This window comes from Oenanthe melanoleuca, chromosome 28, assembly GCF_029582105.1.
Source record: "Oenanthe melanoleuca isolate GR-GAL-2019-014 chromosome 28, OMel1.0, whole genome shotgun sequence".
Taxonomy (NCBI): Eukaryota; Metazoa; Chordata; class Aves; order Passeriformes; family Muscicapidae; genus Oenanthe; species Oenanthe melanoleuca.
The window spans coordinates 822,006-846,805 of record NC_079361.1 but is presented as its reverse complement, the minus strand read 5'-3'; the positions used below and the strand labels follow the sequence as shown (position 1 = coordinate 846,805).

General features: G+C 48.7%; 1 protein-coding gene across 14 annotated transcripts in view; it reads right to left on the bottom strand.

Moving 5' to 3' along the window:
* Positions 1-24,800, bottom strand: part of PIP5K1C (phosphatidylinositol-4-phosphate 5-kinase type 1 gamma) — a 51,096-nt gene that overhangs the window by 22,950 nt on the left and 3,346 nt on the right. For all 14 annotated transcript variants that reach the window (XM_056512505.1, XM_056512490.1, XM_056512491.1 and 11 more), the window contains exons 2-4: positions 2,801-2,832; positions 521-607; positions 121-251 (exon numbers count right to left, since the gene is read on the bottom strand). In XM_056512505.1, coding sequence (XP_056368480.1) covers positions 121-251; positions 521-607; positions 2,801-2,832 — 250 coding nt within the window. The remainder of the gene's footprint in view (positions 1-120; positions 252-520; positions 608-2,800; positions 2,833-24,800) is intronic.

Genomic DNA, 24,800 nt, shown 5'->3' with positions numbered 1-24,800 from the left:
TTAAAACATTCAGAGCATGCAGCTCTCATCTAAAGACAGATGGAAGCTCTCTTGAAAAATCAGTGAGAGGAAAAGAAAAGTAATAATTCATGCATTCATTTTTTTCCCCTTCTCCTTTACCTTGGGAAAAAAATGCTCTCCACCACGTAAAAGTCCTGCATCAGGACATCCCTCTCTGGCTTGGAGCTCAGATTGCCCACAGTATATCCAATCCCCAGCTGGATGGCCCCCTTCAGAGTGGATGAGGTGGTCTGGCAAAGGAAAACAGCAATCAGTGAGCATTTCACAGCAGATAATCACAGTAACATCCCCTGCATTACAACACTGGCACCATACACTGCTAACCAAGTTTACCCAGCTGCTGAAGAGGTGAATTAGAGCTTCAGATTTGCTGTTTGCAGGATTGTGATGCCCAAGAGTGCTGCATAAAAATCTCAACCAGATTAATAACTACTGGGCCATAACTTCTCTCAGCCTGTCACCCACACTTGGGTGCCATCCCCCACTCCCCAAATCAAACCTTTTTGTAGGTGGTTTCCCCAGAAGCATCCACACTTCGATGGCCAATCTTCTTTCCTTGGCCTGGCTGTCCTGGCAATGATGGGCCCTGCAAGGAGAGCACAAGGACACTCAGGGCACAGCCTGAGCTGCCACCAAGCACATAGAGAGCACAGCCACATTTCCCCACTGCACTGCACACAGGGATCATGGTACTGCTGGAGAAAACCCTGCAGAGTGCCAACAGGTGAAACTGAAGCTCTTCCACCCCTCAAGATGACTGAGAACACCTGACACCCCCACTGCTCACTGGCAGAGCCCTCAGTGAAGATGCCGAGCTCAGAAAAGATCCAGCTGCCAAGATTCCCCTGGTGCTTGACTGCAGTTGCTTATTGATTTAAAACAGTGATGTATTAAATCAAACAGCCACAGAGATTTATTCTTAAAATCCCATGCCCTCAGGTGTCACACTGACACCTCGGGTTTTGCTGGAGAGATCAGAGCCACAGCCCAGCCTCACTCACACTGAGATAAATCCATTTAAGCAAGATCTCATCTGTTTGTAATTTCAAGGTTGAGCCCACACAGGGTGAGCCACAGGAATGTCTCTTCCACAAATTTTGAAGTTTACAGAAATGCTACATACTGCCAGCACTTCAGGGTGACAACAAACCTGCTCCTGTCCCCTTCTCCTCCCCTACCTCTGAGTGTGCCTAGGCCTTTCTTTGCCAACCCAGGAGGTAGCAGGTTGTGGCTGCTCCTTTAACAGCCTGGTGTAACCAGATTGGGAAGTTCCCTGCAGCTCCTTTTGCAGCCCTAGGGACTCTCGACTCCACCACCAGTCAACACTGCACCCACACTCAAGCTCTCAGCCAGTTCCAGCCAGGATCCCCATGGATCCTGGAGCTCACCAGACAGCTAGAAATGCTGATGAGAGACCTGCACCATTTCGGGGTTTGCTACATTGCAGTACACTTTGGATGTTCCTTAGAGCAGCGTGCAGAGAGATCCAAGGTCATTTCCCAAGTGACACTGTTCTATCCCTGTCCCTCAAGTGCTGCACAGACCCAGCTCTGAACCAATGGCTCCAGCAGACAATGGATAATTTTGCTCAGACTAAGAAGTTCTTTGTACTTCAGCTTTTGATCAAGAGCTTGCAGTTATTTCTGGTCAATCTGCTTGTGCTTCTTGTACTAAGGGGCAGACTGAGCTCTCCTTCAAAAATCCCATCTCCCACTCTATTTATTAGCAGAGCCAGCGTTGCTTCTGAGCACTCCTCCTCCAGCAGCTGTGAGCAGCAGCACAGCTCAGCCTCTCTTTCTACCAACCAGCTGGATCTTACTCCATGCAAGCCCAAGCTGTGCTGTCCTGCATTGCCAATGGCTCACCATCATCCCCCAAAAATGATGAGCAGACACAGGCAGGGGGATGAGACTGCCATCCTAGGCACTGCAGTGACAAAAGTCTCTTCCAAGTCTCCTGCTCTGCCTGTGGCTATTTCAGGGGCAAGAAAAAGTGGCCCTATTTATGCATTGAACAATACAACCAACTTCCACAGAAGCTGAGCTTCCCACTACACGTTTTCCAGTACAAAAGAATCAAGCGTCACATATCAGGCAATTTTATGGGAAGATTCTGCTGTTCATGTATAGCAATGCTCAGCATCCCAGGTGAGGAATAACAAGCAGGATGTAGAAAAATTTGATCAAACAAACATCATTGGAACACAGTGCCCTAAACCATGAGTGTGGGTTTCAGGGAACATTTTTCAGGCACAGAGCTTCCTACCAGATTCCCTGCTGCCAACTGGGAAGAGTTTTGCTCCAGAAGGTAACAGTGACTCAGAACCTGTGACCTGGAATATCTACAAGAGAAGATGAGTCCTTGGAGATGTTCCCCTGTTTTAGGGCTTCACAAATCACAGCCTCCTGACTTGGCCCCTCCCAGTGGGTAAGATGCACCACAGAGGGCTGGAGATGCCCAATACTTGCATTCTCCAGTTCCCACCTCCAGGTGCTGGTGTGGAAGAGGTGGTCTCACGATGCAGAGGCATTGTGGATCACACAGCCAAAACCAGCCACATGATGGGCACAATCATTCCACATCCCTTCTGTGGCTGTGGTGATGCCATGAAGGGACCCTGGAGACCTGCCACTAATTTTATTTCTCCCAAATAACAGATATTGATTTTGTAGTAATCTCAATGCAGTTTTGTTGAAAAAAGCAGGCAGAAGAGTTTCCTAGAGCTCTGTGTTCTCAATTCTCAAGAAAGGATTGTCAAATCCAGCTTTGCACATCTCACCTCAGTGATGGCTGTCTTCTTTGGGCCCAGACCTGCAGACAAAAGGGAAGAGCATCAGGAAAAATAGGGACATCAAATAAAAACCCCCAACCCGATCACCAAAACTCTGAGAAAAGAGCTCAATGTTTTGTCTTTTCAAGTACAGCCACCAGCCTTTAGAGCAGCTGGTTTACTCTGCTTTCAGCTTCACTAGCACAAGAATCTGATGGTACAGGAGCCACATGAACAATTTCATATTCAGAAGCACAAAAATGCACATTTTTCCCAGCAATAGCATTTCCTAGGGACTTGAGCAGAGAGGTCTTGCAAATCTCTGCTGCCCCATTAAGCAATGGGTCCACATTACACTGAAGAGTTGGCTCCAAACAGAAGCCCAGAGAGACAATCCTGAAGCTGTTTTCCAGCCACTCAGAAGGCACTTGACAAACTATATTGATAACTGAATGTATTTATAGAATCCTATGTCCAAATATATCACACAAATGAACGCATCATTTATCTTTATCTCTGCCTCAGGAGAAGCCACTGCTGCTCCATTACAGCCAATAGTGGAAATCAGAGTTTTGCCTCAAGCTTTTAGGTATATAATCAGAGCTGGAAACACAAGCCCAAACCCTCTGACAAGAGGCCATCTCCCATTTCCTAGCATGAGTTTGTTTTTCTGAGATTTTCCAAGCCCAAATTTGCAAGAATTAAGGAGCTCCTTGCTCCTTAATTTCAGACAGCAGGGAGCACAGGAGTGTGGAATGTGGGACCACGAGATCCAGCCCAGCTGGCTCCCAAGAGCTACCATGAAGGATCAAGAGCTGCTGAAGAGAAGCTCCCCACACCATCCCAGCAGTCCCCCAGCACCTCTGTGTGCACAGGTCAGTTCTCATGGAGAAGTCTCCTGCACAGAACACCAATTCAATGGACAGGTTTAAGGCCTTGCTTCCAGGCAGGAGTCTGCCACAGCCTGCTCCTGTACTACAGCGTTCCTACAGGCACAGATCCTTATCTACCCATTCAGAAAGGGTTTAGTTTTGCAAGAGACCATGGAGTGCAGTTTTGAGTTCATCTACACTCAAATTAGGGGGTGGTCTTCTCCAGGGGGAAGTGGATATCCTCTGTCCCTCCTGGCTGGAGAGCAGAGCACCCAATTCAACCTCTACTGCTTCAGCACCCCCCCATTTGACAAAGGAAGAACTTTGACAGTTCACCTGTGGTACCTGTTCAACCCCCCAAAGAAAAGCAGTGATGCTGCTCCAGGGCTTGTTTCAGAAGGAGCCTGAGCAAGAACCTGGGCATCAGTACCTGAAGGGGCTCCAGGAGAGGTGGAAAGGGCCAGGACATGGGATGGAGGGACAGAATGAGAAGAAATGGCTTCCCACTGCCAAAGAGGAGGGTTAGATGGGATATTGCAAAGAAATTCTCCCCTGTGAGGATGGTGAGGCCCTGGCACAGGGTGCCCAGAGCACTGTGTCTGCCCCTGGATCCCTGGCAGTGTCCAAGGCCAGGCTGGACAGGGCTTGGAGCAGCCTGGGACAGTGGAAGGTGTCCCTGCCCATGGCAGGGAGTGGAACAAGATGAGCTTTAAGGTCCCTTCCAACCCAAAACATTCCAAGATTCCATGAAAATGGATGACAACACCAGGGAAGTGTGTGATTCAGTTACATTTTGGAAAGTATTTCAGACTCTGGAAAGCAAATAAACAACAAATCCAACAAAAAACTCTTGGTGATCACAGGGGAGCTGAAGCTGCTGTGACTTGGATGAGCTGCAGGTGTCTCACCATCCTGATCTCACAAAATGGGCAGTCCCCCATGTGAAACAGGTCTTGTCACGTGGCATTTGGAGCTGTCTGCAGAGCACCCCTGGGCCTACAGCCTGGCCTGCAGGGCAGAGCCAGGGCAGCATGGGAAGAGCCACTTCTTGTTATTCTCTTTTAAACACTGCCCAACTCCTGCCTCAGGAACAGCCACTGAAATACCACTCCCTGTGTCAGACAATCCCACTGCAAACAGGCAGAGGGAAGTGAGCAGAGTGGGAACCCGAGAGGTGCAGAGCAGCTCCCCTCGCTCCCCACTCAGGCAGGGTCCCCTCAGGTGAGGGGGTGTCACTGACATGTCACTGTCAGTGACATGAACCCTGTCACTCCTCCAGCTCTTGGACTGCAGCAGCACATGGCTCAGGACCACTGTGAGCTCACACTGTGCTGAAAAATTAGTTCTTTTGCCTAAGCCAACACAATTTTGTGACCATTGTACAAAACACCCTGCAATGGCCCAGAGTGCAGGAAATAAGGTTCTGAGTGAGCATTTGGCTAATGAACTTACAGGGTACAAGCTGAAGCAGCACTTCCAGACCATTGGGGAATTCAAAGGAGCTAATGCTGCTCCAGATTGAGCACTGGAAATGACTGGGAATGCAGCTGAGAGCCCTGGGCCAGGGGAATGTGCATGGCTGTCACTGCTCTCCTGCTGCACTAATCTCATTTCTGCACTTTGTCACAATTCCAGAGCAGGAGATTAATTTTATGATAATTACCACAAGCCACTTTCATTCCCAGCTTTTAGGTGTCTGCTGCTGTACATGTACCAAATGTGGAATCAACACCAACCGTCCGCACAAAGGAAAGGTATTGGAGGCAGGAAACCACAGATCTCTGGCAGAAATGATGCCTGATGTGGGCAAGAGCAACACCAGCAAAACTTCCCTCGGTCCCCACCACTAATAAAAAGTAATCAGCTTTATAAAATCAACTTGTCTAGTCAGAAAATGTAAAAATCTTCCACTGGCTCCTCTGTGCATGGCACACGGCTGTGCTCGGCTCAAGCAAGCTGACAGATGGTCTGGTAAAATCTGATTTATCTCCAGCTCCAGGGGTTATACAGCCATGAGGCAGCACTGGGGTGTAGGGGAGTGGGAGCACTGCTGTGGGAAGTTTTGACACTTAGCAAGCTAATTGAAATGATTCTTATCTGATTTGGTGTGGCTTACAAGGCTGTGCTCAGAAATGCGATGAGCAGGGAAACCCTGAGACAAAACCCCACCTCGCTGCCATGCCTCCAGTCTGTGCCTCCAGTCTGCCAAGCACTTCATGCATGCTTGACCTGCTGCCTTCAGTTCTGTTCACATCTGTGCATGGCTTTGAGTGACCCTGTCCCAATGCTTGAGCTTCTATGGAGCCTCTGAAATAAACACTTCAGTTGTGGCATTCTGCAATTCCCATCTCAGACTTTACTTGTGTTTTTTCTGTATTCACAGTCACATTGGCCATCTCCACCACAAAGCTGACACTCTGCAGGACAGGCAGGAATTTCCTCCTGGAAAGCCTCTGCACAGGAAAGGGCTCAAGTTTCAGCCAGAGGAGCAAAATCTCCACAAGGTAAGGGTGGTGAGGCCCTGGCACAGGTTGCCCAGAGAAGCTGTGGCTGCTCCATCCCTGGAAGTGTTCCAGGCCAAGCTGGATGAGGCTTGGAGCAACCTGGTTTAGTGGAAGGTGTCCTTCCCACTCCCTCAAACCAGCCGAGGCAGGTTGACTTGCCAAAACCCTTCATCATCAAAACAGGCATTAGAGGCTTCTGTCCATCAGAAAGGAATTTCTGAAAAGGTTTACAAAAACCCAGCAGAAGCTTAATTTAAAATCACAGAATCCTAGAATATCCCAAGTAGGACAGAACCCACAAAGACCATCCAGTCCCACCTCTGGCCCTGCCCAGACCCCCCACAGCCCCACCCTGAGCATCCCTGAGAGCGCTGTCCAAACCTCCTGCAGCTCTGGCCTTGGGGCTGGGACCATTCCCTGGGGAGCCTGGGCAGTGCCCACATAATAATGAAGTTTTCTTTCTAAGATAGGTCTATACACACAGATGTACATTTATAAATTGCAATGCCTTATGATGCCCTAGAGAAGTCAAAACAAATCTGGACTCTTCTCTGACCAGAACTGCTGCTGCATCCTTACTAAAAGCTTCACTTTATTTAAGGGTTTATAAGGATATACAATGTGACTGGAACTAAAAATATGTGAAAATAAAAATGCCACGTAAGCTCCTTGGCTGGAGGCTGCAACAGCATGACTCCCCCAGAAATCCTGCACACCAGAGACCGGCAGATTGCCACTCACACCCAGCCTGCTCTGGTGGAAGGTGTCCCAAAGAAATGTCTATATCTCATTTTTCACTTTCTCCATAGAGAACAAGACAATGTGACACATCTGAGCAGCCCATCTGGACAATAAGGGGATGCGGAGACTGCAACCAGGACACGATTCCCTGTTCCATCAGACCCCGACATAGACTCACTCGGTCAATGCCTTACAGGAAAAGGCAAAGAAACAAGAATGCCAAGACAGGAGCTGTGGAAGTTAAAGCCCCTACACATGTATTGCTATCAAAACACAGAAATAAAGGACGGAAATTAAACACATCCATCGAAAGAGGCAGCTGTTACTGCCTGTAAGGGACTGCTGGTAAAAAAAAAATAAATTTAAGGTGGAATAGGTGAAGGCAATTCAGCAAATCATGGAATGGTTTGGGTTGGAAGGGACTTTAAAGCTTATCTTGTTTCACACCCCCTGCAATGGACAGGGACACCTTCCACTAGACCAGGGTGCTCTGAGCCCCCCTCAGACACTTCCAGGGATCCAGGGGCAGCCACAGCTGCTCTAGGCACCCTGTGCCAGGGCCTCCCTACCCTCACAGGGAAGAATTTCTTTGCAAAAGCTCATCTAACCCTGCCCTCTGACAGAGCATTACCCTTTTTCTGTCCCCCCAGCCTTGTCCAAAATTCCTTTCCAGCTCTCTTGTAAGCCAGAAAACACTCCTGAGCTGGGAAGCCCATGAGCCTGAGCAGCAGCCAGCTGGGCTTCCTAAGGAGCCAGCAGAAGTATCAGGCTGTGTCTCAAGGCACAGGCAAAAGCAATCCTGAATTTATTCTTGCACTTCACACATGTGGCTCCAGCTCCCAGCACACAGAACAATCCTGGGAGGGGAGACCACAGGAAGCAGGAGCTGGCTTAGCCATCCCCCAGAGAAAGCAGCTGAGCACAACCTGCCCGTCCCAGGCACCCTACTTCTGATCATTAAACATATTTTCTTCCCATAATTCAACACAATTTGATTCAGATGAGAGTCATCAAGTAAGGCACAAAATTAAATATTTGGGGGTTTTCCCCCTTAAATGTGCCATTTCTTGGCAGAAAGAGCTGTAGCTGTTCTGCACCCTGGGAATGGATCACTGCTCCTGCCATCCAAGAGCTTGAAGAAATAACACAGAAAAAAGGAACCTGAGATAAACTCTGCTTGTTATGTAGAACATACATAAAGCTTTACCATCTGAATGTATATATTCTTCCCTGGAGCACTGCCAGACTAATCATCCACACAAAATTGGTGCTGGTCAAATCCAGCTGACAATCTCTACCACCTGGTTCACCCCATTATTCAGCCCAGTGCTCAGGCAAGGCTGGCTCCATCCCTATGGGCAAGCATATAGGGGGAGGAGAGACCTGGCTCTGATGCACCTGCAGCACAGGTAGCTCAACATTCCTCAGGACACTTTAGCCAGCATCCAAAATCCAGCAGCTATTTGCAGCAGAAATGCTGACAGCACCAGTCAGCATCCAAACTGGGCTACCAGGAGCAGCCAGAGATAAATAACCCTGTTGAATCCCATCTCAGCCACCCTGACCTCCTCCCTGTCCCCTGCTCCTTCTCGTTGCCCACATGGGCTCCATGCCTTGTTTGTAGCACACAGGAGCCACCTTCACATAAAATGACATTTGCACACCAGGCTCTGCTGCTCCAGCTCCATGTGCTGCACTCTTCATGGCCTTTGTCTTTTCTCTGCAGAAATGCTGGGGATGAGAACAGCAAGGCTTGTACAAATAAATGGCCTGTACAAATGAAGGGAAGAAGCTTAATGCACAGGCTGGGCCTCGGGGCACTGCTGGGGTACCTGCTAAGATCAGTAACACAGCTGACCCCTCCTTTCCACCCCAGGCATTGACATGCTTTTCCATTAAGTGGAGACAGTCCTGTCCCAGCCACCCCCTCAGGTTTCTGACCCCAATCTCCAGAAGCTGCTCCCCTGCCAGCTCCCAGGGATCAGCACTGAACCTGTATTTTACAGCCCAGCTCGGCTGATCAAAGCAAACTTCCAGCTTATGGAGCATCAGCACTGCCAGGGACTGCCACAAAAGTATGTTCTGCAGTAAAGGCATCTACCAGCCTGGTTTATTTTTGGGTTTATGCAGAAACTCTTTCTGCCTCAAAAATAAATCCGTTTATCCCAGCTCAAGAGGCAAGGCAGAAGCTGAAGATGTAAAAGGAGGGAGTTAACACGTCCTTTTCTCATCATCAGCTGCAGGTGCCACCACATCCGGGGTGCAGCATCCCGGGTGCAGCCCTCCTCAGGGAGCTGAGCCAGGACATCATCACGCTGGAACATTTCCTTAACAACTCCCCGGAAAAGCACTTACAGTGCCAAAGCCCAATTACAGTAAGGAATGAGCAGGACAAGGCCAGGGAAATGAAATTCAAAAAGAACTGATTTGTTTTCTTGTTTTGGATCAGCTGCATGTAGAAAAAGCACAATTTTGGAGTGCTGAGCCCAAAGCGTGTGACACAGTGACAAAAAGCAAAACAAGAATCTCATCGAGAGCAGCACACAATAGCTGCCACCCAGCAGCAGAACAGGCTGCAGTGCTCGGCTCAGGAATTATGCAATGCAGTGGGGTTCGGGCAAACATCTGCTCCATGGGAGAGGTGCAGCCTTATCTGAACAGCGTGTTCCTGCTCCCTTCCACGCGCCGGCCACAGGAGGATTGAGGAGTGGAAGGACACACGCTCCCAGCACGTCCCTCACGGGCAGCGGGGGCAGGAAGGCCACAGGCTCCCAAGGTCAGGGACCCGGCAGCGGGCTGGAAACGCCAGCCCCATCCCAGCTTCAGGCTTCTCTGCTTATTACAACCTGCAAGTCCAATCTGCCCACCAGCACTCACAGCAAAGCTTGATCAGGATTAGAGACAGCAAACATGGAGCAGGAAGAGTCACCTCTGCAGGACTGAGCCACTTCTGTGTCTGTGTCGACACTCAGGCACAGACAGAGATGCCACACTAGAACCACGACGCCAATTTAGAGCAGGGCCATAAAAGGCTGAAGGACTTTGAAGCCACATTCCTCACAATCATCCAGAAGAGCCAGAGCAACATCCAGCTGCCCTTACATTTGTTCAAGCGTAGGATAAGCTTCAAATCCCCTACTAGCAGGTTCCAACCCACCGACTCCACTCACTCAAGCATCTCCTGCCTGCCCAGAGCTGTGGTTTGGCAGCAAGAGGACACAGAACCTCCTGCTGCCTTTCTAGTTGTGTTGCAAAACCACTGGGGACCTGAACATAGCACATGACCCCAGGCAGCCCTTGGGATTCTATTCTCTGTGTTCAGATGGAGTTTCCAGCTGCCAAAAGGTCCCGAAGAGCCACTTCTGAAACCTGGGTCAGAGAAGCACAAGGCAGTGAAGATATTTACTTCCCTCCCTCATTTTCCAAGCATCCCCTTCACCCTGCCTGCAGACTCCTGCTGAGAAGCAGGACCCAGGACCTTTAACATGCCATGTGCAGGGAATGAGGTTCACCTCCATCCTCCAACATGCTGCTCTCCCAGTGCCACTAATAAAGAGGGAGAAGCACAACCTGACTAATCCAGGTTACACCCTGCCTGCCACAACCAGGACAGTTGTTCTGTCCCATATACCCAGGGTTTCCATCGTGGCACAGCTCAGGGCTTTGGCTCTTTGGGACTTAGTGTCAGCCCCAAGCACCTCCCAGCCAGGTACGGATTAGTGTTGCTGAAGCCTCTTCACTAGCCAAGCTCCTTTTGGAGCTCGCTGGCTCTGTGAGGATACCTGCAAGGCAGGTGCCAGGCAAAGGACAGGGAACTGCCAGCTGGAAAAAAGATCTATTCACTGTGATCAATCCTGAAATTTCTTATGCTGATAAATAGCACAGGATATTGTTATTGAGTGGACAACCCCCTTTTCACTAGAGCAGAAAGATGGCTGTGTACATCAGCTTGGCTCCCTTTCCAATATTCCTTCTCTGGGTATCCTGCAAAGGATCTCAGCCTGTCTGAGAGGAGCACTGGCAATGCAAAGGAATCATTCCAGCTGCTTGCAGGAGCAGCAGCACAGCAGATAGCAAGAGGGCTGGATTGCAGGCTGCATGACACAGTGACAAACTATCCCCCCCAACTTTACCTCTCAGCCCTGCAGGAGGGATCAGCCAGATAATTCCTAACTTCCACTATTTAAAAGTTTATTATTTTATGTATTTATTTATTATTTATTTTATTTATTATTTTCCTCAAGCAAGACTGGTCCCCTTGCTCACTCACCAGCAGGAAATATTCTAATCTAATTTTGTCTGCGAATACAAGAACGTAACCCACGAAAGATATCCACCATTTTCTGACATTCTAAAAAACATGCTGAATCCAGTTACTACAGTCAAAGAAGATAAGGTAATCTACTTGAAGTTTCCCAATAACCACCTATCACAACACAGGACATAGAGATGTCACCACAGTCAGTACAGCTTTACACCCGTGGGATCCCAGCATCCCAACCAACAGCATTTCTGTTCTGTCTGCAGGCCACCCTTCACAAGACATCCCAAAGATGCACCTGGATTTTTACCTAGTGGGGCATTTCCTGATTTACTCTAGCCAAAGCTGCTTGCCTAAATCCTGTAAGATTTAATTCCACTCTGGCTAATGTCACCTGACAGAGATTTTCTGAGGGTGCTCAAGCACTGGAGACTTGAAAGGGGATTTCAGAGCAAGGTTATGTATAAAATGCGTCACTGGAGATCAAGCCCTTGTACCCAGCCTGATGGAAGGAGCCAACAAACTCCTTCATCAAACACTTCCAGGTTGCCACAAGTGCTGCTGACAACACTGCAATGTAGAGCTTTGCATCCCAATGCTGAGGACAAGGCCTGGGTGGGAAAGGAGGCAGAGACATCTTTAACTTCTGCTTCAAAAACAGATGTCCAGGCAAAAACATTAGGTTATATTTCCAGTTTTTAAAGTGAGTTTGTGATACAGCCCTCAAAGAGCACATCCTCTGCACAACTCAGACGTGGTTTTCAAGTTAACCAGGTACCAATGAAAACACACAGTTAAAAAAACATGCTCAGAAAAGCAGAGCAGTGACACATCCTTCTTTGAGAAACCAAAGGTTTGACTTGATAATCTTGCAGGTCTTTTCCAACCTTAATGGTTCCATGATTCTATGACCTACTTCTAAATAAACCTGAATTTTTGCTGATGTGAAAGGAGAAACCCAAGCTCTCCAGGCTACAGATATGGCTCATCTAAGCTCGTTTCCTGGCCTCATTCAAAATTCACTTTTCCAACTCTATTGCTTCCCATCAGCATGTCCTGTGCCTAGCAGCACCTCACCACCCTTGCTGCCTCTGCCTCTCCTGCACCACTCATCCAGACCCCACAGTACAAAACAAAGTGAGGGGTAGCCAGCACTTCAGGAGCAAACTCTGCTTAATCCATCCCAGCTACTGCAAATTCTTCCCTCCAGATAGATCCAGACCTGATCCTCCTGGGCTGCATTGAAAGAATTGTGACCAGCAGTCTGAGGAAGGGGATTCTGCCCGTCTGCCCCACTCCAGTGAGATCCCACCTGCAGAGCTGCTTCCAGATCTGGGGTCCGACATCAACAGGATATGAAGCTGCTGTAGCAAATCCAGAGGCCATGGAGGCCCTCTGTTCTGAAGCTGGGGGTGTTCACCTGGACAAGGCTCCAGGGAGACCTCAGAGTCCCTTCCAGTACCCTAAGGGGGCTCCAAAGAGCCACAGAGGAACTTTGGACAAGGGCTTAGAAGGACAGGACAAGAGGGAATGGCTTCTCACTGGCAGGGTCAGATTGGGTATCGGGAACAAATTCTTGTCTGTGAGAGTGGTGAGGCCTTGGCACAGGTTGTCCACAGGAGCTGTGGCTGTCCCAGCCCTGGCAGTGATCAAGCTCAGGTTGGATGGGGCTTGGAGCAGCTTGGCCTAGTGGAAGGTGTCCTGCCCATGGCAGGCAGTGGAACAAGATGATCATTAAGGTCATTCCAACCTGAACTGTTCTGTGATTCCACGATCCCTCCCCTTCATGCCCACACCTCCTCTCTTCCCCAGACTGAGGGGGCTGGTTCCCAGGACGGGCCCTGAGCCTCCAGTCTTTGGCCCAGCTGGGGTTCTGGGAGCAAACATCCCCCAGACAGGACAGACAGGACCCTGTGCTGTCAAACTCAGGAATGATCTCCAGGCAAAAGCTACTGACACAAGGTGTGGGGAGCTGGAGGTTAAGAATAAATTTACATTATTGCTCATTACCATGTTCTTTTCTTACTGGCCTAGCTAAGGCCTTCTGCTCTCTGTGACTCAACTGTTTTGGTCAGGTGCTCCTGCTCTGCTCCCACAAAGGCACCTGAACAGATGGAAGAAAACAAGCCACAGCAGAACAAGCTCCAAAGATGGAGTGTGCTGCCAAAAATCGTAACTCAAACTTTCAGCAAGAAGTCTCTCCTCTCCCTGGCATCCTGGCCGTAGCATGGCAGCTAGTGACTCAGCTAGCAGCTGAAAAGAAGATACCTAAAAGCAATGACATTTCAAAAAATACTTCTAGAGCTCTTACTAGGAAATTCAGACAGGTGAGACACACAGAGGGCATGAGGAGATAACCTACTGCCCATGCTGGGCTACAGGGACGTCCCAGGAGTGTTACACCAGCAATCAGGGACAGCTCCTACAGAGCAGAGGCCACGAGCTGAAGGACAGGCTGGTTCTGGCACAGACCTGCAGCCTGCTCAGAGCTGGGGCTGAAAAGCAGCTTCTCCAGCCTGGCCTGGAATACTTGCACTTAAGAGGCTGAGCCAGGAATTTATTACTTCTACTTAACCAAGTGTAGCAATGCCCATTTATTTATTCATTTGGGAACCAGATCTCCAGACTCTGCACAGGTGTGTGCCCAAACGAAGAGCAAAACTCAAAAGAGCACTCAGGCTCCCAAGGTGCTGCTCAGGCAGAACTGAGGCTGTTGCAGAGCTTATTCTCCTAAACTCCTGCAGGCCCCCAGCTGTTGAGGACCCTGCAGATTGCTGGCACTGCTCTCCCTGAGGCTGAGCACACACTTGTACCCAGCACAGCCACAAACCTCTCTGGGAGCAGCACCAGTGTGGGCTGAGCTTGCATGGGGCACAAGATGTGCCTACCCTTAGTATTCCTGCACTTGCACAGGACAGAGGAGTGATCAAGGTCTCTCTGAAGTGATGTTGTGGTTTCTAGGATGTGCCTGATAGAAGACTCTGAACAGGTGAAAGACAACAAGTTACCTTGGAGTTGAACCCCAGCCAGCTGGGTCAGCTCTCTTCCCAGCTTTCCAGAGCCTCCAGATCTTGGGTTGTGGGTTTCAGAGCAGCTCTTCTCCATTGGGAGGGTGGAAGAAAAGCATGCCTTAAACAGAGAGAACTACTACTAAAGAATACTGGGGCTCCAAATACAAGTGACTACCTCAGCAAAAGCCCAGGCTAGCTACCTACATGGCTCATAAATGTGCACTGAAATAATTTTGTAAGCTCCAGATGCAACTGGGAGCAATTTCTGGTCTCCAAGGCTCTCAAACAGAGCCCTGAACCATGAACAACTTGTGCCCTTCGCAGGGCTTTATTCAGCATCTGCCCAACATAAGGAAAAACTTGGGATGCCATACAAATCATAGAATCATTAAGGTTGGAAAAGACATCCAAGGTCTCAAGCCAAACTCTGTCTGAAGCTCATCATGCCCACTAAACCATACAGCAAAGTGCCCTTTCTACTTTTTTAACACTTCCAGGGATATCATCACCACCACTGTCCTCAGTAGTCTGTTTCAAGGCCTGATCACTCCTTCAGTGAGGAAATTTTATGGTGTCCAACCTGAACCTCCCCTAGGCCAACTTGAGGTTGTTCCCTGGAGCACAGCCCGACCCCCCCAGCTGTCCCCTCCTGTCAGGGAGTTGTGCAGAGCCACAAGGGCCCCTGAGCCTCCTTCTCTCCAGGCAGAGCCCCTCCAGTTTCTCCAGCCCCTCCCCAGCTCTGTTCCCTTCTCTGGACATGCTCCAGTCCCTCAATGTCTTTCTTGTTCAGCATTTGAGGTGGGGCCTCAGCAGTGCCCAGCAGAGGGGGTGGTCACTGCTCTGGTTCTCCTGGCCGCACGACTCAAGTCAGTGAACTCCACAGAGTGAACTTCAGCTTGGCATTTCTGAACTACACAGAAGAACCTCATGAACTCTTTAACACTGTTTACTAAGACTTCAATAAAACAAGAAATTCATTTGTTCCCCTGAACCAGAACACTACAGGTTTGGATAAGCCAAACACACACTACCACTGACCTGCAAAAGAGGGGAACAGCACAATCTGCTCCTCTGTTTGGAGAAAAAACAGAAGCCACAGCCAGACACACTGACATCAAATACTCCCTCAGAAAAGCATCTCCAGAAGGACAACCCAGCTGTGTGTTCAGGCTTCTCCTCCCAACCACCAGCTTTCTGCTTTATGGTGGTAGTTGCAGGGAGGCAGGAAGAGACAGAGGTGTGTGGTGATGCTGGCCAACACTTACGCAACAGTTCTCAGTGGGGAATAAAAGATACCACAGGCTGGCATGGGCAGTCTCATGGTTTAAGGCCTACATTTCCTGGCTCCCAATCCAGTAGCCTCCTTCCAAACCAGATGGCTTCAGCCTACATCTCTGTCCCCAGCAAGCACTGGGGCTCCCCAGCCACAGCAAGCAAGCCAAGCAGGTTTGAGCGGGGGAGTTCTCACAAAGCACAGCAGAAGGGCAGGGGAAAGGCTCAGAGCATCCAGGAGCTGAAGGCTGTCTGTGGGAAGAGGAGAAGGCAGGTGTGATGAAGCAGAAGCATCCTGCAGGTACCACAGCCCCTTTTAAGGATGGGCCTGACCAAGCTCTGCAGTTTTGGATGGGGTTTCTTGGCTTCCTTTTTCCCAAAATGGGTGCATTGGTTTTGCCAGCACTTAAAGGTGAGTCATAAGGCAAAGGAGGTTTAGAGACTGTTTTCTTGTGAAGTCAAAAGCAAGAGCTCTAACAGAAAACATGAAGCACCAGGCAGCACTTGCTATTCCAGCCTGCAACACACTCCTTTTTTCCTTTAGATGGGCAGATGCCATTCAGACACATCTCACCCCTCCCTCCCACAGGTCCTGAATTAAGTAATTTTTCACCCCACCTCACCCTTACAGATTAAGTTTTTACCCTGCTTCACAGCAAAACTTGCATTTAAATTTAATTTCTTCAGCTGCTGTTAAAACTCAGCTTGTTTCTCTAGGTCACAGCTTGCTCTTCATGCTGGGTGTTTCCAGCCTCCTTGCACTCTCATTTTTCAGTTTAGAAAATATTAAAAATAAATCCCACCTTTGTGTTTTAAAACCTGGGAGTTCTGGGAGCCACAGTATCTCTCTGAGATTGTTATAAACCTTAAGTCTCATCCCCTGAGGAAGCTTGTGCATTGCCATCCCATCCATACAAAACCAGAGCCTGCACATATTAAACCAAGTTCCTCCCAACTTGCCACGTTTCTCATTTTCTTTAATAAGCATTTTCTGGCATTATCAGTACAGAAGCCAGTTGCTCAAAAGAGTGTCCCAGATAGTTAATCCACCAGTGACTCCTGCCCAATACTGAGAGGAAAACAAACATCCAATCCTCTGAGACTACAGAGGAGAAAGACTGTCAGCAGTTCTCTACCATCAAAATTAATTTAAGCCTGAAGAAATGCTGGGTTGAGAAGAAGGATCTTGGAATTAAAAAAATCCATACGCATATCAATCAGTATAAGGCTGCAGCCTCACTTTGAGTTCTGGAGGCAGTTTGGTCACCATAACGTAAGAGGGATCCAAAGCTGTTGGAGAGTGTCCAAAGGAGGGACCCGGAGCTGGGGAAGGGCTGAGGAGCAGCTGAGGGCACTTGGCTCGTTCAGCTGGAGCAGAGGAGACTGAGGGGAGACTCCTCGGGGGCTGCAGCTCCTGCCGAGGGAAGGCAGAGGGGCAGGGGCTGAGCTCTGCTCTGGGACAGGGCCAGGAGCCCAGCAAGGGCTGGAGCTGTGTCAGGGCTGGCATGGAGCTCAGGGAAAGGTTCTTCCCCCCGAGGGTGCTGGGCACTGCCCAGGCTCCCCAGGGAATGGTCCCGGCCCCAAGGCTGCCAGAGCTGCAGGAGCGTTTGGACAGCGCTCTCAGGGATGCTCAGGGTGGGATTGTCTGTGCAGGGACTGGAGTTGGAATTGATTCTTGTGGGTCCCTTCCAGCTCAGGATATTCCAGGAATCTATGAAAAGCTACAAAATGCAACACAATATCCACCTCCTGAAAAACTCCATTGTCCTGTAATTTAAGTCAGAATTACAGGTGGAAAAAACATTACATTAAGCAAAGGCAATTGCTAACCTTCCAGATTTCAGCTCTTACCACTGAATAAACAATCCTTACCAACCACAAAAACCACCCCATAACATGTGCTATTTAAACCCTCAAATAATTCCCACCTGCTAGGCAAGAGTGAAACCCAAGGCCTTATTTCTGAATTCCACCTCAGCAAGTGTCTGTAACTGAGCATGTCATTAACAGTGACAAGCACAGCTTTGAGACTTCAGCTTCATTTTCTGCTCTCTCTATTCCAGCTTTGAAGTCAGGGACTATTTTTTATCTCTACAGTTTGCATTTCTGCCAGGAAATGCTCTGCGTTTTGTACACTGCCCCCGTCAACACACAGCCAGCCAGATGGAGAGAGAGGCACCCAACACGTACAGAGAGGAGGAAAACTGTCATTTTGCAGATGACACCCAGTTAAAAGTGACATTTCAAGAGAAGACAAATGGTTTCAGGTATTACATCTGCCCTCTGGGCTGCATGTGGGACTGAGCACACCACCCCTTCATGCTGGCACAGGGATGCATAACCAGCTACACTGACAGAAACTGCGGAATCAAGAACGCAGAGAGACAACCAAGTTCCACATCAGCATTCAAGTGGAGTGACTGTGACTGCTGAAGTGCCATTAGCACATTCAGGGAAGGAGCACTCAGCTAGAGGATTTTAGTCAGCTCCCTCCCTTTGAAAAATGTAATAATGAACAATTTTACTGAAATACTGAAAAATCCACGAAGTCTGGTCTATCAGATGTGCAGAGAAACTACAGAAAGAAAAACTACTGCAGCATCTTTGTCCTCAGCTGCTGCATCCTACTCAAAGCAGAGGCTTTGGCAAGATTTCCTTGTGTCTTAACCCAGGTCACAGAATGTGCCAAACATGACAAGGCAGCACAAAGACAGGCAGATCTTCCCTGATTTTTTAGAGCAGTTAACAAAGTCCATCACTTTTGCCTGCAGAGAACTCTCCCCTCTCCCCCCTTACCCACGTGGTAAATGGCATCAGTGTCACAAAGCCATGGTGAGCTCCAGTTCCAGCCCTACACTGGAAGAGAGCTGCACATCCTAAGGGAAGACCCAATCAGTGGCCATGGCAGGCTCCAGCTCATCACTTCACTTTACTTTGTACAATGCACATGTGTGTTTCTAGGCTTAGGCCAAGCCTGAAGGTTTTCCTTAAATCCCTCAGTTTTTCAGGACCTTAGGTAAAATCAATGGACACCAGAGGTGACAACTGACTTAAGTTGGGCTGTCCCCTCTGTGGACAAAGTGCTAACAAAACTGAGCAGGCTGCAAGGGCAGAAACTTGCCGTGTCCCATCTCAGCTGTTGTGACTCCCAAGATTTTATCAACTGTGTTGACAAAGCAGGATATGCTACTGCTGGTGGCTGAGGTCACCTGACCTCTGCCAGAGTCCACTAGTGTTCAGACAATGCTCTCAGGCACTTGGTGGGACTCTTGGGGTTCTCCTGTGCAGGGCCACGAGCTGTACTCAATGATCATTGCGAGTCCCTTCCAACCCAGGAGATTGTATGACTCTGTGGTTTCTGGCACTGTGGTCTGCTGGGAGCCTCACAGGACTAAGGAGATGAGTCTTGAGCTTTGAAAGGACTTCATGAAACCTCTCAAAACTTGACAATTACATAAAAATACTCAAATGCTCTGAACCCTTTGTGAGTTGTATCAATGCACCAACCCAAATTGCTCCCACTCAAGTTGCTTAAATTGGTGCCAAGTGGCCTGAATTACCTGAGCTCAGACAGCCTTGAATGAGATAAAAAATCCATACACAGCCATTCTGAGCCAATTCCATCACTGGAGGGCTGACAGGACCAGAACTGAACAGTATCTGAAGCAGTGCTGTGACTGTACTGCTGCCCAAGTATAACTGGTGAAAAACCAGAGCTCAAGAGGATGCTGTTTACTTGCCCTTAAAACAGAATCACAGTTCCATCCACAAATCAGGAATTCCACCCCAAAAAATAATTGAATTAAATCACCTTGAAATCATTCATCTCGTGCACAGAAACACGACAGTTCTGCTTAACTGTTGGAGAGCAATATTTGATTTTTTTGGTAGGTAATAAAAAGATAGAGAAGCCTTCCAAGAACACAGGATGCTCCACAGGTCGACAGCAGAAAGACAAAGGTGGTCCCCCCTCATCATCACTCTGCAGCACACGTGGCCGGGATGTGCTCCCATCCCACAGAAAAGGGAGGAGGGAGCATAGATTAAGGTGACCTACATTACTCCTGCTTTAAATATAGAGGAGAGTTGCTTTTATTCTACCTACCTCATTCCTCCCTGGCCTTCCTGTCCCATATAGGGTTGGCAAGACCCCTCTGCCCAGGTGAGGGGAACCCAGCCTTAACCAGAGAGGCAGAAAGCAAATTTGGGCATCAAGCTGGAGCTCCCAAGAGACTGACTTTGCAAACAATGGTCTTTCAATGGAGATGACAGATGTTTCTATGTCAATCCTCAACTCTACCAGGTTGCACTTCACCAGTCTCAGTGATTGTCTCTGCCACTGGAAATCTGGACCTTCACTTACTTGGGGTGACAGAATATAAAGCAGCAACTGGGAACAGCAAACTCCAAGGGAAAGAAAAGTCTAACCAGCAATTTAAAAAACATCTTGTCAGGCAGCAAATGAGCAGGCAAAACCATCTTGACTAATTCTACACTTGCAGAAGCAAAACGTGGTCACCAGCACAATCTGACACATCCAAGACACCCATTTTGAAGGGACAGCATCCTGATGTGCCCAAAGTTCGTGTCACAGTGAAGACAGGCTTACAACACCAGCCCTGCTGAATGACTGTGAACTCAGGTCCCTGGCCCCAAAAGCAGAACTCTTCTCCTATGGAAAAAAACCACAAAACAGCTGGGGAATTACTCTGATTTACTAAATTCAGGGAAGGAGTAGAGGCCTGACTGGCTCCCAGCCCAGCACTCCCTTCCTCTGGTGAGCTGCATTTCCTCCAGGAGATGGCTGAGGTCAAAGCACTACCAGATCTTCTGGAAAAGAAATTAGGAGGTGTCTGCCATGGTACAGGAACGCAGACAGCTTGAATGTGAAGAGTCAGCAGTTTGACAGAGCTTTGTCCGAAAAAAGCATTACTGAGTTTAAATCAAGAGTTAACAGCTGCTGTGCCTAAACAGGCCCTCAGAGCACAAGAACTCATTTTGCAGGAGCCACCAAGACCCATGCAAGAACTCCCACAGGAGAGCAGAAGCAGGAAAGCTTTAACAGTGGCAGCCAGAGCACATGGCAGAAGCTGAACCAAACCTCATTCCCCTGGCTAGGAGAGGTGGAACATTATGCAGTAAAGCAAAAATCAGCATTTGAGCTCTGTGGAGCCTGACCATTGTGACTGAGCTCCCCACCAGACATGGCGCCAGTGGCACCATCCCAGCAGAGCTGCTGTGTTTTAATGACCACAAACAAGGCAAAGCTGCCCTCATCTTGTAATCCATTAATTCCTCCCAGTTCAGGACACTGAGCTGTTTCACCCAGAACAAAGACAGGAGCTGCTGCCTATGCTGTTCCCGTGCTCAGCTAATCTCCAGGCCCTTTCAGTCATGGACGTGGATCTGCCCAGGCTGGTCTTGTGACAAACCCCAGGCCATGACCTGGTTCCCTTTCCTGGATCAAGGAGTGCCTCGGGCAGCAGGAGCAGCTATAGTTGTGCTCCTGGAATGTGAGCCCTTGCCTTTCAAACTCTCCTCATGCAACAAGCAGGTCTTCAAGGATGAAGGCAAACAGCTGGTTTACAACTTCTCTTTTCTCCCAGGAAGTCTTCCCCACCCTCTCTAGTAGTAATTTCTGCAAAGAGAACATACAGATTCTGCTGATTACAAAGCAGATGAGGACTGGCCCCTTAATGAGTCTGCAAAACATTTACACTCCTCACACTAAATACAAACTGCACAGACAGTGGCTGGACACAGCAAAGTTTGTTCCCTGCAACTCCAGATCTAAAGTCAAGCAGTTATCCACAGGAACAGCACAGAGGTGCAACTGTAAAGAACATGCCAGTTCTATGCTATAAAGGAACACAGCTCTTCTGCACATGTAGATTACTCCAGCCTGCTTCTGTGTTACAGTAAATATTTAAGAGAGCCCTTCACATCACACACTGACTCCCTAGCTGTACACATGTGTATTTTTTTCAACAGAATTAGGAAAGAGCAGTAGGGCTTGCTGTAGTTGAAATCCTACAGCTTTCAAAGAAAGCTGGAAGAGAAGCAAAGGGACTTGCAGCCTCCCCCCAGAGCTGTGAGACAGAAGCATGGCTTACTGTGACACATTTTGTGATGATCAGCTGCATGGGCAGGGCTGGGAACACTGGGACAGCCCAGCATACTGGCAGCTTCAGATTTCCTCCCCACCACAGCATGTCCTCTGACTCAGCCTGGTAATTCACCAAAAGCCAGTGCCAAAACCCACATGTAAGCTTGGGAAGCCACAAGAACACAACATGGAAGATGATGACACTTAATTAGGGGTTGACAGCATTTTCTGCTAAATATGTGGGTAAGGAGACAAAGTAACAGAAAAGCTGCTCTAATCACGTTTAGCTTTTTAATTACAAAAAAATGCTTTCCAGAAAATCTGGAGGTTAACCCAGCTATTGGCATCACTGAAAAAGTCAAACAAGGGCCAGGCTGCTTAGGAACTGAGTATTTCAAAGACCTACCTAAGAAGGAAAAGCCCCAACATTGCCATATGATCACAGCCTTGTGCAGGGCTCTTGGAGGAGCCAGGCTGCTGTCCACAGACTGAGTCTGTGAGTTCTCCCCAGAGCAGGTGGAGAGCCTGGGAGAGCCAGCAGCTGCTTTTCCTTTGGCACATGCTCCCCAGGCAGGCAGGTGAGCAGTGCTGGGCTCTGCTGAGGTTTGTGCTGATGGGAATCAAGACCAAGCCCACTTCACGCAGGCCACAGGTTTGGTTTTTTACCTGATCCTCTTCCTCCTTGTGCTTTTGCTTCATTTCAGCATTGAACAGTCTTTGGCTTTCAGGCCTTTGCAGTGCCTTGACTTCCCTCTCTGCTGTGCTCTTGTCTTTTCCTGTTTGTGAGTGCATTCCCACGGCAGAACAGCCGGCAGCAGGGGTTCAGCATGGTGTGTGTCCTCACCCCAGAATTAAATGAAAACACAAGTGGCTGCACAGGCACCCCCAGCCAGCAGCAAACATCCAGACCATGCCTGGCCAGGAATTCTGCTCTGCCAAAGACTTACAGAACACAACAGTACTTTTCTACTTTGTGTTCATGCACTCATCACGGATTTAGAAATTGTGAAATACTACAGAGGTATGTCTATCTAACAGTAAATACTTACAGGGAACCCACACCTAGGCTTTGCACCTAGTTTGTACAATGCTTCTGCCTGGTCCCACAGACATGATCAGACAATCAGCCTGATGTGACTAAAAAATGATGTTGTTGGGCACATTCATGAGGTGACCCAGCTGGTAGGCCTGGGAGATGGGTGAAGGACAAAAACACTGTCACTGGGTTACCAAACAAATCAAGGGGGACAAGCAGAGATCTTGATTAGAGACTTGGAAAGACTTAATGGAAAGGAAATACCCCACACACCTTGGCACCTGCTGTACTGCAACTATTTACGAGTTTCAAGCCCAATCTGGATGGGACTTGGAGCACCCTGGTCTAGTGAAGGTATCCCTACCCACAGCAGAGGTTTGGAATGAGATGGTCCCTTCCTACCCAAACCATTCTTTCATTCTATGATTCTAACATTCTGAGTAATTTCTCTCCCAACATAAGCATCTTGGAGAAAAGAAGGTGCCAAGGCCTCTGTGTTAAATCAGAGAGTGTGTCCCGAAACTGGCAGTCTGCTCTAATACCTGCTGCCCCCACTGTCATCCCTGGGACTCAGGGAAGATCTGTGAGAGTGCACCCATGGGATCAGACTACCTGGGGAAGGCAGGACGTGCTTTGGCTCCCACTTTCCTGCAGCCAGGATGCCAGAGAGAGCATCTCCTGCTAACGACATGGCCAGCAGCTCCCTCCCCAAGCTGTGGATGGGAGCATTCAGCAATCACTTCCACATAAACAAAGCCAGCCCTCCTTGCACTGGGATTAGCAAGTATTTCCCCCTCCCACTCTGCTTCTGACATTTCCCAGTGCAGTGCAAAAGGTGCAGTGATTTCTGCTTTTTGAATCACAAGTTAATGACCCCCACATAACACCTACAGCTCCCACACACACAGATGAACAGATCTCATACCAGTAGGTCCCAGCAAGCATAGAGTACTGCACCCATGTTGGGAGTGAGGAACCTGCCAGGCCTCCAGAGATTAATTATGGTACATTGGAATAGGCTTAGCAGCCCTAAAGGATGGATGGGAATAATCAAATACTGACAAAACTGAAGCAGAGAGTGATGAGAAGAGTTCTCAAGTCTTTGTCAGGGTATCACACAGCCATGGCAGGACTATTTCTGGAGTCAACTGGTGCTAACTGAAACATGTGTCCATGAAGGAAGAAAGTGCTGGAATTGCCGCTGCTGCTTTTCAGGCTATAACCACCTTATATGGGAAAACCATATTTATTAAGATTATGCATCTGGCAAGAGCCCATAATGGTCATGTCAATGAATCACTTCAATAATAGTTCCCAAATTATACACTGTTCATACTGAATCCACTTAGGTCATTCCCTGAGGAGCTCATCCAGAGAGGCCCATGTGCCTCCCAAGTGGGATGAGGCAGTGGCAGCTCTGCCAGCCTTGGCCCCAGCAGTGGTGCAATGGGCTGTTATATACAGGTCAATGCCAAATGCTGGTTAATGAAAATGAGACTAATCATTCCCTACTCTGTGTGTTCTCCAGCCTGCCCTAACACCAATATAGGTGGGCTCAGCATCCTTTGGGCAGTGCCCACACCTGCCTGCTGTGTACACTGCCCTTCCCAGCTCCCATCATTCCCTGCCCGCTTCCAGACAATTCATATCTTAAAGAACAATTAATTTGCCAGAGCAGCCTGAATTCTATTTTCATTGCCTTCTTCCTTCCCTGCAGCTGAGCTGTGACTTATTGACTGTGAAGTAACTGCAGGGTCTTTAAGAGTTCAAGGCGCGGGGTGTTTTTCTGCCTGTTCCTGCCTGGCTGACTCCCTCTGTAATCATCCTCGCCAGCACCATTTCACGCCACCGAGGCATGTGACATCCAACTAAGCTGTGAACCATAATCATGCTGGGGATGATGTTTACATTTGATTTTTCCTCAAGCTGATAAGCTCTCTTCAATTTCCCCTCTCCATCAAGTTGGTATGAATTGAACTGCTTATGCCCCTCAGGGTGGAATTCTTCTCTTATCTCTAATCTGCTCACTGAAAAAATTGCTTCCAGCAACCCTTCAAAAGTCACTTCAAAGTTATCACTGCTAAGAGGGAAGAGCTGCAATACTGTTCCTGGGCTGTCACAATCAATGCTTTCCCAGTGCTTTTTGGAGACAGCCACACAGGTGCCACCAGCACACACGACACCTGGCTGGGGCTGGGATCTTAAT